General features: G+C 44.6%; 1 protein-coding gene across 2 annotated transcripts; it reads right to left on the bottom strand.

Annotated features, from left to right (window-relative positions):
* Window positions 1-786: 786 nt before the first annotated feature.
* Window positions 787-10,780, bottom strand: CDCA7 (cell division cycle associated 7). 2 transcript variants are annotated; one of them, XM_062578467.1, is made up of 10 exons: window positions 10,707-10,780; window positions 8,864-8,986; window positions 8,374-8,484; window positions 6,620-6,871; window positions 6,139-6,216; window positions 5,228-5,422; window positions 4,638-4,778; window positions 4,017-4,166; window positions 3,304-3,440; window positions 787-2,980 (listed from the first exon to the last, which is right to left on the bottom strand). In XM_062578467.1, the coding sequence occupies exons 1-10, from the start codon at window positions 10,725-10,727 to the stop codon at window positions 2,950-2,952; spliced, it is 1,239 nt and encodes a 412-aa protein (XP_062434451.1). In that variant the 5' UTR covers window positions 10,728-10,780; the 3' UTR covers window positions 787-2,949. The 2 variants fall into 2 exon arrangements, with proteins under 2 accessions (XP_062434451.1, XP_062434452.1); XM_062578468.1 differs by lacking the exon at window positions 10,707-10,780 and adding an exon at window positions 9,511-9,718.
* Window positions 10,781-15,638: the final 4,858 nt, after the last annotated feature.

Here is a 15,638-nt window from a genome sequence, read left to right as displayed (position 1 = left end):
CAAATTAAATATGAATTTATTTTCACATCATTAGCAACATAATGAAAAGATGAATATCTGAACAAAGCTTTTAGATAAGAGCAACAAAATGCAGTTTTAGTCATTAGAGAATATTTGAGGTCAGCTCAGCCACTCTGCTTGGTTTCTTTCCCAGTTGCTCCACCTGAATACAGGATGGCTTTATGGATTCTTCAGCTACTATCTCATACAACTTTTCTGTCTAGACTGAACTACACTAACTCGAAAACAAGAAGCACAACTGTTAGAATGGTCTTCTGCACTCAGCCTGCAGTCAAGGCCCCCAGGTTAACTCTCTACTCCAGCAGAGCTCCTCAGAGAAGTTAGCTAGAGTTTGCTTGGGTGGGAGAATAGTGGCAGGCACCTGCCTTGCATCCAAAAATGTCACTATCCTCTTCCTCATCCTTTGCAGCTCAGGATGGAGGCATCTAATCCCTCCCCCCCCCCAGCCCCCAAAGGAATAGAGGTAAGCACTTCCCCGATGTGCCAAAGTCTGTATATGGCATGAACACAGCGCCTGTATATTTAACTTTCACAGTTACAAATTAGTCATCTTTGGGCCTAAGTTACCAAGCACTGAATCCAAACAGCATGACTATCAGAGAAAGTCTGGTCAAGGTACTTGGGCCTCGAGAGAGAGATCCTAATTCCACTGCTCCGCCAAGTACTACCAACTCTACTTTATAGCAGTACATTAACTGTTTATCTGAAAGGCAGCACAAATCCAAGTACAGCCCCCCCCCTTTATCTTTTAATAATGGGCAAAAATTCTAACAAAAAAAACTTTTATTATCAAAATAAAAACATTTGTACAGAACTTCATAGATTTGAAGGAATCCCAATACAGCAGTCTCCATGGCATGATGCAAGAGTTTACTTTTAACACAGTCCTTTCACACTCTAGCAATCAGAAGTCAAGCCCAACAATTAGAAAAAAAAAATCACAGCTGTCAGAACATGTATTTCTAGAGCTCCTTTTTCATGAAATGTACCTACAGGGTAAAGCACTCTCCACCTTAGATTGCACAGCTATTCATTGTATAAAAATAGAGACAAAGAAGGGACTGGAGATTCTCAGCAATGCAGATGATTTATGAAACAGAGCTGCACATCTGACACATGAAGATCTTTTGTTTCAAGATTTCTCTCTCCTCCTCCTTCCCCAAATGCTGATGTACTTCTCAGACAGGTATAAAGTGTAGATTATTATGTATATACCCACGCAGTACAAATACTGTGCAAGTGGAGAGGTCTGAAGCCATGTCTTGTTCTAGTGCTCAATAAACACAAGATGATTCTGCATACTATTCAACTGTACATTATTTATAACATTGCATTCTAAATCTTACACAAAGCTTACGCAGCAGTTTCCATTACCAGACTAAGAGCATTTATACATCTTGTGGTTCTCCAGATGTAATTTTCATGGCACTTTTTCTAAAGCACCAAGTACACAAGACCCATCCACGCAGCATACTAGAATTCTTCAGCTCAATTTTTGCTGTACTCATGGTTCATTAACAAAGTCATGCAAAATGTGTTTCTACAATCATGTTGAGCCAGAGAAATAGAAATATGGCTGGACCATTGAGAGGACCACAGCACTAACCACATTTGTAAGTGCTCACAAACTGTATGCAATCCATTACATCTCCCTTTTCATTCATCTTTTAAATACCTTTAGGTAAGGCAACTGCTTTTCCTCACCTGCTACTGTAGCAAGGGTGTGTGTCTCTTAAGAATATTATCTATTAATGCTTATGCTGCTCTATGCAACTGGAAGAATATTTCACTTAAGCTGGACTGTAGTTTACAAAGTTCTTACTTTTTATTTTGTTCAGAGGTAAAAGAAAACTCAGGCTCTTGTTCCCAGTGCTTTGTCACTAGCTTTCTTCCTGATAGCGGAGTTTGACAAGTTGCATCTTTAATCCACTTTGCAGCTGGCCAAAAGCCACATGAATCACTCCTCCTGTACTTATCCAAGCCCTGGTCTTGAAGGCTCCCCTCCCCAGGACCAGGGCTACTTCTACACAGAAGTAATTCTGCAGTTGGCAGCAACAGCATGAAAAGGCAAACTCCCAGAACATAACATTAATTTAACATAGGGTATACTCTATTTTAGACAGAGTGGTCACTCCACAATGTATACCAGCACTTTCATATCTGTCACTGTCATTGCTAGGCAATCCTAGTGCTGGTGCTGTGGAAGCTTTTGGCAGTGGCTTTCTGTCATGTGACAAAATGTATTACAAAGTCCCCACCCCCAATTCCTTCTGCTGCATTTTTAAAGTCACTCAATAGAGAACTTCCCTCAAAAGAGTCTGCACTTCGAGTACTCTTATATAAAACCGTTAAAATGATGCCTGGAGACTGCTCTGCTGCAACCTTCAGGGCTTCCTTTTTAAACTTAAGAACAAGCAGCTGTTTTACAGAATTTCTAACTTCTATCACGTTTTTTCAGGAAGGATCTGTATTGCAGCTAAAGTTGGTCATGAGTTAAGCACATACCTTCCCCACTTGGCTCAGTGAGAACACTGCCATGAACATTCAGAACAGCTTTATCTTTTTGTGATTAACTTTCAAGCATAAATAAAACTGCAGCACAGATCATCGTATGAATAAAACTAATGGCTTAAAGCCCCATCTCCTTTCAGGAAAAAAAAAAAAAGTTGCCATTAAAGCGGAGACTGACGCTCTCTAGTTTGCAAAGTTGTTTAACGGGTAACAATGGCCTGTAGGAAAAGGCCTTCATTAAACAGTTTTTCTAAGTACGATTTGCACTGAGATATGTGATAGTTCTTTATCCTTTTTTAACCCAAAAGGTGACAGAAGGAATCCACTAGGTTTGTAATGTCACTTAATTAAACAATTCACTGTAAGCAATAATGCAGTATTGGTCAAAGAGTATGTAATTTGAAGGCAGTCACAGCTTCAGTCTTCCATTCCAAGTTCTTGTTTCAGACTGGAAGACAAGCAGAGACATGAATCAGTTTATAGCAAAGGATTGTTTGGAAATTCTTTAGACAATTAGCAGAGGCCATAACAATAAACACCAGCTCGAGCTCAGAACTCAAAAGACAGTGAATGTACCACTTGTTTTTTAATGAGAACTAGCAGGAACAGAAAAATGTTACGGCAAATCTGATTCTAGAGGCAACAAGGACTGATTTTAAGATAGTTCCCGATGTAAATTAGTGAGAGTGGGAGAGAGCTCCTCTTCCATCTTTCACTTGCTTAACCTGCTTACAGAGCTGAGCCATGCTACTGAGACAATGGCACACGTACCTTTTCAAGTAGGCATGGACATTGTCATAGCCATGGTACTTGGCTAGGTAAACCAGGACACCTGTAGCACATCGGCCATCTCGCTGTCTGCAGAAGCTACAGTTGCAGATTCCACGACATGGTGGGCACTTCCAGGTCTAGAGAAAACACAGGCAAGCCTTTTTAACTGAACTGGATTCCCAGACACTATTTACACCTGCAGCTTTCAAGAAGGTCCTGCTTCCCACTTAGTTCTACAGCAAAAATCAGCCCTGCAGAAGTTGTCTGAACAAGTACAGAAGAAAATCAAAATTTTTCAGTCTAAGTGATTTGTCTTCCTTGCACTTAACCACAGGAAGCCTTCTACTCTGCTCAACTCCTACACCCTTTCAGCAGCCCACAACAGCAGCATTTTATTTGTTCTTTGTATACAGTTTCTCTCCACAGACTACTAAACACTAATGCAAGGCAGAAAAGAGAACATCGTATTAATGCTCACATGCAAGCATGCTTTGGCTCTTGTAGTTTACTTCTGCAAATAAAACTATGGAAACAATGACTACATAGAGTTCTATAGACCACAAGGTTCTGTGACTCAGTTTGAACTGATCTAGGAATACATATGCACCACAGCACTGCAAGGAGTTTCCCTGTTAGAGCTTGTAACTGTGAGTAACTATGCTCAACTCCAAGAGAGAGTGATATTATAAAACCAATAATCAAAGCTGTCTTACCGGATCCAGCAATGCTGTTCTGACATCTTCCCCATACCTATTGCGGAGACATGGCCCACAGAACTGGCCCCGTACACCTATGCAATCAGGGTTACGACAATTTGTCTTGGTATCTATGGTTTTTTGGCGACACTGATGACAAGTGGAGCCCTACAAAGGAAAAATAGTTCAGGAAACAAGACAATGAAGATGGCTCTTTAGTTAGTCGAATAGACTACTTAAGAAGTAATGTCTTTGTCAACTGGCAGTACATATCCTGAAACTTAAAGTAAATTTGGATCAAGGCTATTTTAACATTGTATCTACAGTATTCATTAAAAACGCTTTCATGCGTAGGTATCTCCTAGGTATGACTGCAGTTCCAGGGCAGCAGCAAGCTAACTGGCTTGGTAAAGGCCATTCTATCGATTCAAGAAAAGATAACAGATGACTGTTCAAGATCTCAGGTATACTTCCTCTCTCTTACCATGTCCTCCCCCCCCCCCCCCAAAAAAAATAATAATCATATCCTTCTTAGTAGAGGGAGACCTTCCCTTTGAAATTTGACACTAAGACACAAGCAGGGAATAAAAAGCAATGACTTCAGAGAGTCTTCATTTCACAGAGTTGGACTATACTTACCATGGCCCTGTTATACACTTTATCTCTTGCAGATCCACAAATATTATTCAGTTCTTCCTCTGTTATCTCCTCAACTGGACGCACAATGTGTGGAAGAGCCATGGCACCACGGTGACCTCTCCTGGGAGTCTGGGCTTCATGCTGAATAGTGAATATAGTTAAGACTAGTCTCAGCAAAAATTCTACACAAAACAAGAATGGAGATCCTCAAAGCAGTGCTAACAGTTCAAATACGCATCTTCTACTTAAACAGGAGATGGTCTATTCAAACAGGAGATAAAAGTTTTTGCAAAGACATACTACGTGGATGCAGCTTCAGCATTTCACCAATTAAGTGAAATGCGCCTGGCTGAGATTCTTAGGTCCTGCTGGAGTGCAGGAGGGAATCATTCTTCCAGCATGGAGGGCAGGGGTGGGAAGGAGGAGAATATCCAAAACAGGCTATTCTCTGTACTTCTTTCCAGCCCATGGCATATTCATAATCCTAATTAGCTCTGTAAAAACTTCCCCTCCCTTTTTTTTTTCCAAGGAGGAAAAAAAAAACACCTTCATCAGCAACCTGCAGTTGAAGAACTAGAACCTCCACATACCTCCAGGTACTCATCAGACATCTTTCTTCTTCTCACTAAGATGTACTGGTCATCATCATCATCATCATCTTCTGGTAAAGGAGTAGGTGGACCTTCAATCAAGGACCTGGATCTTGTGTGAGGCCGAGAACTCCTGTCTGGGTTCCTCCTCAAAGCACTTCTGGGAAATGAACGTCTTGGAAGTCGCTTTGGTCCCTGGAAAAACATGACTCCCTTATAGAACTGGTCAAAACCAAAACAAACCCCGTATCATCCTCCAACCCCACTACACGTTCCCTCCTCCAAAACTCATGCCTTCCTCCTTTTTCTCCCAAGGAATCCCTCTCTCCTTCCCTTCTTCCTCCTCAACTCCAATCAGAAAAAACAAGGTAAAACATGTTTGTATTTTATTTCCACATGGACAAAGTAGTTCCCTCACACAGCAGCAGCAGAATTCAGTCTATGAAGAGCTGTCACTTTTATTGTTGCTCCCATCTTCACAAGGCTCTCCAGTAAATTAGCGGAGTAATAGATTTCACTTCTAATTCTCAGTCCTGTTACTTTAAGGACCTAGTTGGGCCTAATACCATTTTTTTCAAGACTCTAAATTGAAGGGATATTGAGGTTTGAGCTTCAAAGCTTGAGCTGTCCTCCTTATCTCCAATGTTTGTCCAAATACAGATTTACACATCACCCGTTGAGATTTTATTGCCCTGTGGAGATACCTAGGCCTTTATGCGTTCAATCTGTTCAGCTTTATACAGTGGCAAATCGGAAGAGAACTGCACAATGAGGATGTGTTTTAGTAAGCAATAAAATTCTGAACTGTACTTTGATTTACTTTTTTTTTTTTTTTAATCCAAGAGTCCTGTTTTGTAATGTCAGAATTTGGCTCTCAAGTCTGAAGGCAAATGCAGTAAGTTTATACTTACATGACTGGCAGTTGACAATGATCTTCTCCCATCAAAGATACCAGAAACATTTTGTAATTCGGCCATTAGTTTTGCAAGCTAATGAAAGAAAGAAAAAGGAAGTAGAGTCTTAAGAGGGAGTTTATATGCTATTACAGCTGATTAGATTAGGGCAATTGGCTAGAAGTACAACTACCTTATAAAAAATGCAGTCATTCTTCAATTTTTTTTTTACATTTACGTCTTACTTTATGTTCTAGTGACTACAAGTAATTTGAAAATGCTCAATCTTAAAAGGCTGCGAGCCTAAATAAAAAATAGGGCTTCAATGCTTTTTTTTTCCCCTCTTAAAGGACTTAGCCTATGGTTTTTTACATGCCAGTGAACATAAAGTATCAGAATGAAATATTAGGAATGTAGTATCAATTACAGTTAATCTGAACAATGAAAGAGGACTGGCTAAGAAAAAGGGAAAGAAAAAAGACAGACGCTGTATACTTGCCATTGCTTTGTTTTCCTTTATGTTTAATGCTCTTTTTTCTAAAAAAGTGGACCCCTTTTCTTCAGAATCAGAGTCTGAATCTGGAGCAGGCATCAGCTTCTCAGGCAGCAAATCCATCTCATCCTTCCTCCTTTTTGACCTCCGAGTTGGGAACTTAATAGCTACTTTTAGAGGAACAGAACATTTACGTCTTCGCTGAGTTACCTCGTTTTCAGCATTTACATCATTCTCCTCTGAATCTGATTCCAGCTTCTGTTAACAAATCAGAATGGAAGCACATAAAACCAAGTTGCTGTGCAATTAAATACAGTATGACAACTTTTGTGTGTTGGAGGAGGCAGCTTAAAGAGGATATCTGGTTGAAATCTAAACCTTCATTTCTAAAGGTGTGCTTGTGGATGTGGTAAAAAGCTGTCAGAAAGAGCTACACTGTAAAATTGAAACACACCAGAAGAGCTTGGTTTCAGCTGCAACAATCTTAGCTGCCACCTTCCACTTGCCTGCTTAGTGGTAAAGACTTTTTGTGTACAAGTTCAACGTGTTTGTCAGAAGGAATCACTTCTTAAGAGCTTTTTACAACATACTGTACTTGGCCTGGGGAAAAACATATATATTACACAGCTCTCCACACAGTCCAAGCTTATAACCCATAAAGAACACCCATCAAGGGTGAGGCTGATAGCAAGTAGAAACTTCCAGTGCCAGTCAATGAAACAATTATCCAGAGCCCAATATTTCCTCATCTTTGAATTCTGATGTCCTGTTTTGCTGAGACTTTTACAATAAAAAAAGAATGCTATAGTGAAGACTAATTAATTTCTTTAGCTGCAATGAACTGTTGTCCAGTTTGGGATAGCCTTTTATTTTGTTTTAGTTCTGGACTCAGTAAGACTTGGTCTTATATGGGTCACAGGTAAGAACAGTTTCTGCTTCATGTGTATAGTTCTTCATTAGTTTCATATGGCCATCCCTATTTGCACAGTTTTATTAGAACAGGTATGTGGATCTGGCTTGCCCACTTACATGTAGTTACTGATTCCTTTCTCTTACATACCTATTCCAGCTTTGCCTCCTGCTTGTTATCTTTACCACTGTGATTAATTAACTCAGGTACACATCCTCTTCCAATCAGACACTATTCTCATCTAGCTATTCCTCAGCATGTTCTAAAGTTACAATAGAAACTCATCTTGTGCCAAACATGGTAATACTGTTCTCTCCTCTATTCAGCATCAACTCTTGGTCTTTTTAACAGTAAAACTGCTCTTGCGCTGAAGTCAAGGAAAAGCAGCAAGGAGGATTCCACCCCCTACTGCTATAAGGGTAAAGCATTTCCTGTGTCATTTCCTGTTGCACTGTAAAAGCACAGCGGTGACTGCAAGTCAATATACAAAGAGATTTCCCTCAGGTTTGCTGGAGTCGGTGAGCTAGCATAGCATTTGGCATTGTGTAAACCAGAAGTAAAAGAGTCTATATTTAAAGAGTAAAATCCAGTAAGGATAGCTTTAGGATGTATTATATTTCAGAATCTGTATGGCACTTTCTGTTTTGGCCTTGCAAAGTTCAGGGGTTTGGGGGCTGTTCAGGGAGACAAAAAGAAACTATGGCTACTTGGACTGACACACTGAAATAAAAACGATGTTTCTTTCTGACAACATTAGAGTTGAATCTGCCATTATTACTTTTACTACTTTTCAATTAAAAATATGCAAAAATTTGTATTTGAAATCACAAATTAAAATCAACCATCTTACCAATGCACCTTGAATCTCATTTTCTGAAAAGCCACAGAAGGATTCATCATCCGAGGCTTCATAAAAAACTTTTGCCAATTCTTCTGTAATATCCGACCTAAATTTGGGTTTCTATAAAGAATAAAATATATTTTACCTGAAGTTGCACACAAAATGATTCACACTTAAAAACACACTATACGCAAATAGCTTTTGTAATAAAGAAAAAAAAAACAGTTCAGGGATTTACAAGTGGTTTCAGAACTCTAGTGGCATATTATCAGGCATGTTAGGTAAGCTGACATTTCAAAGGTTAGAATAAATAAGTAATCTGCTTCCAACAATTACTACCTAGAAGTACAAGCAAAGTGAAATAAAATTACAGTGCATAGCATAGACTTGTAACTATTATACAAAAATGTAAGCGGAGCAAGCAGTTTTAATCATGCACAGTGCATGTGGGACACTACCAACATTGCACATTCAATCTTATTTCTTGTACTGTACTTACTGTGTTTGCAAAATTATCAGAACCAAAACTGTCACAACTGTCATCAGAGGATGAGGACGTTTCCATGGGAATCAGTTTCGTATTTCGGAATGCTGTGAAGCTTTTCCTTCCCAAACCTCGTCTCTGCAAAAGAAAGATGGCAACACCACTGAAGTGGGAAGACATCTACCGTAGCATGCTATCATTTTAAAACAACTTTAACTTGGAAGTTTAGGACATTTGAACATTTTAGGACGTTCAACATGCTTGACCATAATTGAAGCATCTCAAAACAGTAGAATTATCATCACCATTGGAAGAGGTATTTTGGAAGTTAGAAACGGGAGCAAAGCCTCTGCTCCAATGAGTTTCTGATCGCTCACAGATGAGTTTTGCTCAGTATTTAGAAATACTTCTTTTATGTTGATACCAGAACTGAAAGGCACAGAAAGCACATCCTTCTCGACTCATTACAGAGAACATTGGAAAAAATACACGTACACAAGTAGCATCTAGAAATCCCCTTTAGTTTATTAATTACTTTTCATTTGAAGCCAAATACTGATTACAGCTGTTGAACAAAGGGCTAAGAAGCATATCCACGCAAAAAATTAACTTTGAAATAATAGCTTGTTATTTTTTTAATTTCTATTATGAAGAGGAACTACCTCATTTAACGGGCTTCAGCGCTGCATTTCCCAGGGAACCGTTCCGTTTGCGGTTTCCCCTTCGCTGGAAGTCTGCTCCCTCACTTACAAGCTACTCCAGCTGAGCACCGTAACTATCAGTTCTCAGGCCCACCTTATCAGGGCCAAATATTTTACAAACATAGTTTAAATTTTAACTAGCAGCAAGTTGCTTTATCCTAGAGCTCAAGTAACAAACTCCAACAACGCCACCGGAACTGGAGGAACCGGGGCACATCTGAGGCCCGGCCCACATGCCGAAGTTTGACTGGTGTTTATTAGACGCATAAAAACTTCCAAAGCGTAACTCTGCGACGCGATGCAGCTACGCCAGCCAGAGACCTGGCACAGATGCAGCTCCGGATACAAAAGGGAGTATTTCTGGCACCGGTTCTCGCGGCTGGGGGAGCGCCCGGCAGAGCAGCCGTGCCAGCGCGGCCCGGGCTGTGCTGGGTGGGCTCCAGCAACGGGGTCGGCCACACTGTTAAGCCCCTTGAAGCACGGATAACCCCGAGATTTAGGGCTCCCACCAACACATAAGCAAGCCGTTCATTTTCCTCACAAGAGGCCACAACCGCTCGCCCCCGCTGGGAACACAGCACGGCCGGCCCCGCACGCCGCCCCCGCGCCCGCCCCGCGCCGTAACGGCCGCGCCGGGGGCATAACGGCCGCCCCGCGCCGTAACGGCCGCCCCGCGCCGTAACGGCCGCGCCGCCCGCGCCCCGCCGCGGCCCCCCGCGCAGCGCCTCCCCGGCCGAAAGGGGCGTGGGGGGGGGGGGGAAGCGCGGCGCCGAGCTGGCGGCCTCCCCCGGCCGCCGCTTCCCGCCCCGCCGCTCCTCGCCGGACCGCGGCGCCCGGCTGAGCCCCCTCCCGCAGCCAGGCTGCCGCTCCCGACGGCTCCCATCCCCAGCGCGGCGCGGAGGCCCCGGGCTGCCGCCGCGCGTGGGGAGCGGCGGAGGCTGCCTCGGCCGCCCCGCTAACCGCTCCGCCCCACGCGAGCCCCGTGGCCGCTGGCCTCGCCCCCCGCGGGACCTCGCCGCGTCCCGGCCCCACCGGCCGCCCCCACGCCGCGGAGCCACGCGCAGGCGGCAGCGCGCCCCGGGGGCCAGCGGCCAGCCCCCACGCCACGCCACGCCACGCCACGCCGCGCCGCGCCGCGCCGCGGGCCGGACCCTCACCTGCGGGCGCCGGGGAGCCATGGCGGCGGGAGCGGCAGCAGCGCGCGGGAGCGGCACGAGGCGACTGGCGGTTCGCGCCAAGCCGGCGGGGCGCGCGCGGCGGGGCGGGGCCTGGGGGCACTTTCCCGCGCTGGCGCCCGCGTCCTGGCAGATGCAGCGCAGAGCGCGGCCGCCCGCGCCGCTGGCCCGCCCCGGCGGAGGCTGCGCGGGGCCCGGCGCGGGGCGCCGCGAGCGCCCGCGGGGCCTTCTGCTTTTTCCTTTTCTCTTTCTTTTCTCTTTTTTTTTTTTTTTTTTTTTTTTTTTTTTTTTTTTTTTTTGAGCGGTGGGTGAGGCGTTTGTGGTGCTGCAAGGGCCCGGCCCCGTGGCGCGAAACGCTCCCGGCCGCCGCGCGGCCGCGTCTGCCTGCGCGGGGGAGGGGCGCGCGCGGCGCGTTTTCTAACTGCTTCACAAAGCCGCAACGTGCCGAACGGCGCATTTTTTCCACCGTTCTGAAAAACAACAACAACAAAAGAAAAAATAAATAAAAAGGAAAAGGAACCCCCCAAGCGGCCAACTTCCAGGGCAGCTGGGTTTTCCTTCTTTCTTGCTGCTCCTCTCCGGGGGGAGGCGGCTGTGCGGCCCGCGCTGTGACACCGAAACCGCTTAAAAAAAAAAAAAGAAACAGAAAAGGAAAAATTAAAATGCGCGGCGCGGCGCGGCGCTTGGCCCGGGCCGGCTCGGCCGGGCGGCGGCTCCGCGGGCGGCCGCCGCGCCGCACCCCGCCCCGCCCCGCCGCGTGCCGCCCCGCGCCGCGCGGGAGCCGGGCCGCGCTAAGCCCTTAATGACAGCCCTGCGGGCCGGGGCGGGGCGCGGAGCGCGTACCTGGGGCTCAGGGCAGCAGCACGGCTCTCAGCTCCTCGGAAAAGAGTAAGACTGCGGCCGCTAATGACAGTAATTAAAAATTACTGCAAGAGCTGTCCAATCACCTCTTCATCTGAGCAAATTATAGTGTTTTACTGCAGCCGCCGGTGCAATAACTTGAAGCTAAACGCATTTTGCATTAAAATAATCAGACGTTGATTTACGATGTAAGTTGTGAATCGGTAACCTATAACACGCTAATTGTTTTTCTTTCTCTTGAAAGGTGTGTTTCCGTAATAAATCTGATCAAGCATATGCATTCGTTCACGTCACCCTCCAGTGAGTGGTGGCTAGCACTGCTACACGAGATACAATAAGGTGTATACGAGGTAACCTGCAACTGGTTGCAACCTGAAAAGGACATCTGTTCTTATACAGGAGGAGGAGCATGGCTATTTTTGCAGCTTTACTTTAATTACAGTTAGACCACTACAGTTTTGCTGGACATTATGTTTACAAAGTGCTTTTTGTTAATTGTAAATATTTTGACTTCACTATGTACAATCAGAGTTTTTAAAATAAAAACAAATATAAATATTTAGCATGATAGTCCATTTATAGCCAAGACCAGCTATACCAAGCCTGCAAAATACCTCCACAATGCAATTAATATCTTTCCCCTCTTTTCTATCTCCAAGAAAAAAAATATTTTCTCTTTTAATTTAAAATGTATGCATGTCTTTGAGCTTTGCTGTGAGTTACTTATTAATGAAGGCAGAGTAACGTCCTGCACTTTGAATCAAAGGTGGTCACATCTAATCCTCTGTGATACTGTGTTTTTTGTACGCAAACCGGAAAGGCCATAGAAATGGACAGAATAAGAGATGGAAAACCAACAGCATAAACACAGCCCAGAGAGAGGAAAAGTAATAGCCGATAATGGACCCAATGGGAAGCTGTATGAATCAGTGTAAGAGCGCAGCTAAAGTGTGGTCCGTTTTGATACGAATCTTAATGATTCTTCAAAGTTGTAACAGATCATTCAGCGCACCGAGCGTTGTGATGCAGATTACGGCTGTGTAAATATAATATTCATTTAAGTATCCTGAAGCCATAACACAAAATGCATAGCAAAAGGTGCTGATCAAAAGTAGCTGTTGTTAATGCCCAGCAGGCGCTTGCAAAACCTCAAGCTCTCAGCCCTTTTCATTCTTGGGCCTTGATATGTATTTTCTTTTGCAAGCACAAAATACATTAAGTCACGCCATAAAGAAAGCCCTTGCAAAACGTTCTGCAAACATATAGCTGTGGGATACAAGGGGATATCGGGAATCAATCTGCCGTGCCTCCCGCGGGCTGCTTGCTTTGCCCTTTGCCTCGGCTCGGCCACGGCGTCGCTGTAGGTGCTGGCGTGCACGGCCGCAGGCTGCGTCGACTCCCGCGCTCACGCTGCTGCTCTGCGGCCGGCCGCGTCTGCGCATCCCCAGGCAAGGTCTTGGCAGACCCTTGTTAGTGTTACTGCCATAATAGACTCTCCTCCATGACCTCTTAACTCGCTGCGACAAACTGACTTGAACTGTTAAGCTTTGGCACTTCATTAGGTAAGAAAATTATGTATAAACACTTCTGTGGTAGACACACACACAGAGAATAAGTGTGTCAGATGCAATTTTCAGAGGTGGCGCAGCTATTTGCTTCCATTTTAGTGATGGGAAAAGTCAGGAGGTCTCTGCGTCTGGAGGTCTCCACAATTATGGAAGAACTGCCTGTCTTTCCTCATCTAAATAATAACAATAACAATAATAGTAATATTAATATATCAAAGTGCATTCACTAGCACAATCAAAAAATTCAAGTGTGTGTCCTTGAAACGTGTCCCAGTATTCTTGGAAGCAAGTTTACAGAAAGCCTTAAAATACTTGGGGATTGCTCCTGGGCCGCGGCAGCTGGCTCGAAGTGGGGCCGCACGCTGAGGGACTCCGCGAAGCAGGAGCTGGTCTCGCTGCCTGTCGTTGCCGCAGCATTTCATAAGGACAAGCGAGCAGCGTGGGTACGGCGGTGTCTTGCCCCTCGCCGTGCCATCGCTGAGATTCGGTTATAGGCGGCGAGATGCAGAGGGCCACGAGGATCCCACCCACCGTAGGCTGGTCCTTGCAGCCGGTCCAGAATAAGCATTCTCTCCACTGGATGCAAATACTCCCTTACTTCGGACGTCCAGTTCTGAGCTTTCCTTCGTGACTCTCCACTATTTTTCTTCATCCAGTCTAGCAGCCATCACTGAACAGGCATGTTACAGTTCAGAGCATACTGAATTGTGGAAGAGGAAACGCAGGTGGTGTTTAGCACCTCTGGGGACGAAGAAAACAGCAACGTCAGTGCATGGAGATCTGAAGACCAAAAGAAATGAGAGACAGGAAAACAAGGTGTGAATTTCTAGTAATGGTATGTTGTGCCACTGGCACAGCCAGCCACGGAGGGAGTGTGTATCACTCCTGAGGACCTGCCCATGGACTGAGGGCAGTACGTCTCAGTTCTTAGGGTGCAAATCTAAATATACTGGTACTTAAATATATGTGTTTTTCATGGATTTGTGAGAAAAGTCTAACAAAATCCAGCATAGGTCCTTTCCAAAGAGTAATGATTTGTGGACATGCATTTGCCCAAGACTTTCCAATTTTCCGTATTGCTGTGCCTAGTCTTCTAGCCAGAGGTGGCTGCACATTGGTGAAACCATGGCAATAAATCACTGCTTAGTAAAGTATTGGGCAATGAAAGAGGCTCTACAGCACATTTTGCTTTTTGTAAGTAATTATTACCAAGATAGAGACTAGACATGCTGAGAGTAATGGAAATGAGATGGAAAAGCACATCTTGCCGAGAGTTTTTCGCTTATGCAAAGTTAAGGGAGAGTACATAAAATATATTTCGTAATTTAAAAAAAAAATCACACTTGAAATGGGAAATGTACGCAAATATATTCCAATATGAATTTCGTTCTGGCATTGAAAATGGTTAGTCATTGAGTATTTTATCTCTTGCTATTTTAATACAAGAGCAGCTTTGGTGCCACAGTTGGGGCATGCATTGGGTATGAAGATTTTTTTTTCTGACAGGTTCACTTACTGTTGCTTTACACAGCAATCCTGGTGCAGCAAGAGGATTTGTAATCAGTGACTATTGCTTCATTGTTTAATTTTAATAGGCGTGATCAATACCATCCACTTCTCCTTTAAATGCTAATGAACACTTTAATACAACAGATGTGGACAGACAGTACACTGCAGATTAAAATTAGGCACAGCACTGAATTGCTTACAAACAGCAGAGGAATCCTTTTGGACATCTTGATAATCAGCCACAAGCAGCTGATAAATCTCGGATGGCCACCACCAGCCCACAGCCTCCACGTGTCCCCTGGGCAGGGCCTTTTTTCGGGCTTGTGTGACGATGCTGTCATCCTGACCGCCCCGTAAGAAAGGCGTACCTTTCCCAAGTTTCACAATTTCTTTCCAGAATTTGTGCAGGCCCAAATCATGCAGCAAGATCTCCCTTCCTGAGATGCATCTCCAAGTTTAACAATACCAGCACCAGCCTTCTGCTGAGTTGTGGAAAAGAAATGTCCCGTGTTGGATGGTCCCTGTTCCCCAGATAAGTTGTCAGGTTTTCTCCACATGAGTAAATCAGGGTCAGAAGTGGGGTTACTAACCACACCGGTTTGAAGCCATAACAGCTTTGTTATCACACAGTTCTACACAGAGCCCCCATTCATTTCCAGATAAAGCCTGCTGGTGTTTTCTACTCTTAACTGTTGTCCCAAGGAAAGGTACTCAACTGACGGCACCGCAGTTTCTGACTTCAGTGACCTGGTATCCAGCAGTGATGGATACCTGGTGGTATCTGCTGGTTTTGGTGAGCCCCGTTCTGAGCTCAAGAAACACACTTCTCCAGTCACTCTGTAAGTACTGGCTCTCCCCAGCACAGGCCAGAAGACATTTGGGCCTGCTTGTGTGCATTTCTGGAAAGCTCTGGTTTTTGTACGAGTTGCATGGGAAAATAATCAGGTCTCCATCGCCCACCCCTGCGATGCCTCTG

Source organism: Rhea pennata, chromosome 6 (assembly GCF_028389875.1).
Source record: "Rhea pennata isolate bPtePen1 chromosome 6, bPtePen1.pri, whole genome shotgun sequence".
NCBI lineage: Eukaryota > Metazoa > Chordata > Aves > Rheiformes > Rheidae > Rhea > Rhea pennata.
The sequence above is the reverse complement of the archived record's forward strand: the minus strand, read 5'-3'. Positions and strand labels throughout refer to the sequence as shown.

What these genes read in the sequence shown, in the direction of transcription:
- CDCA7 (XM_062578467.1), bottom strand. Translation starts at nt 10,727, where the DNA reads ATGGCTCCCCGGCGCCCGCAG. An exon ending in TGGCTCCCCGGCGCCCGCAG is followed by an intron (nt 8,987 to 10,706) that starts GTGAGGGTCCGG and finishes TTTCTTTTGCAG; the next exon opens with AGACGAGGTTTGGGAAGGAA. An exon ending in CTGATAATTTTGCAAACACA is followed by an intron (nt 8,485 to 8,863) that starts GTAAGTACAGTA and finishes TATTCTTTATAG; the next exon opens with AAACCCAAATTTAGGTCGGA.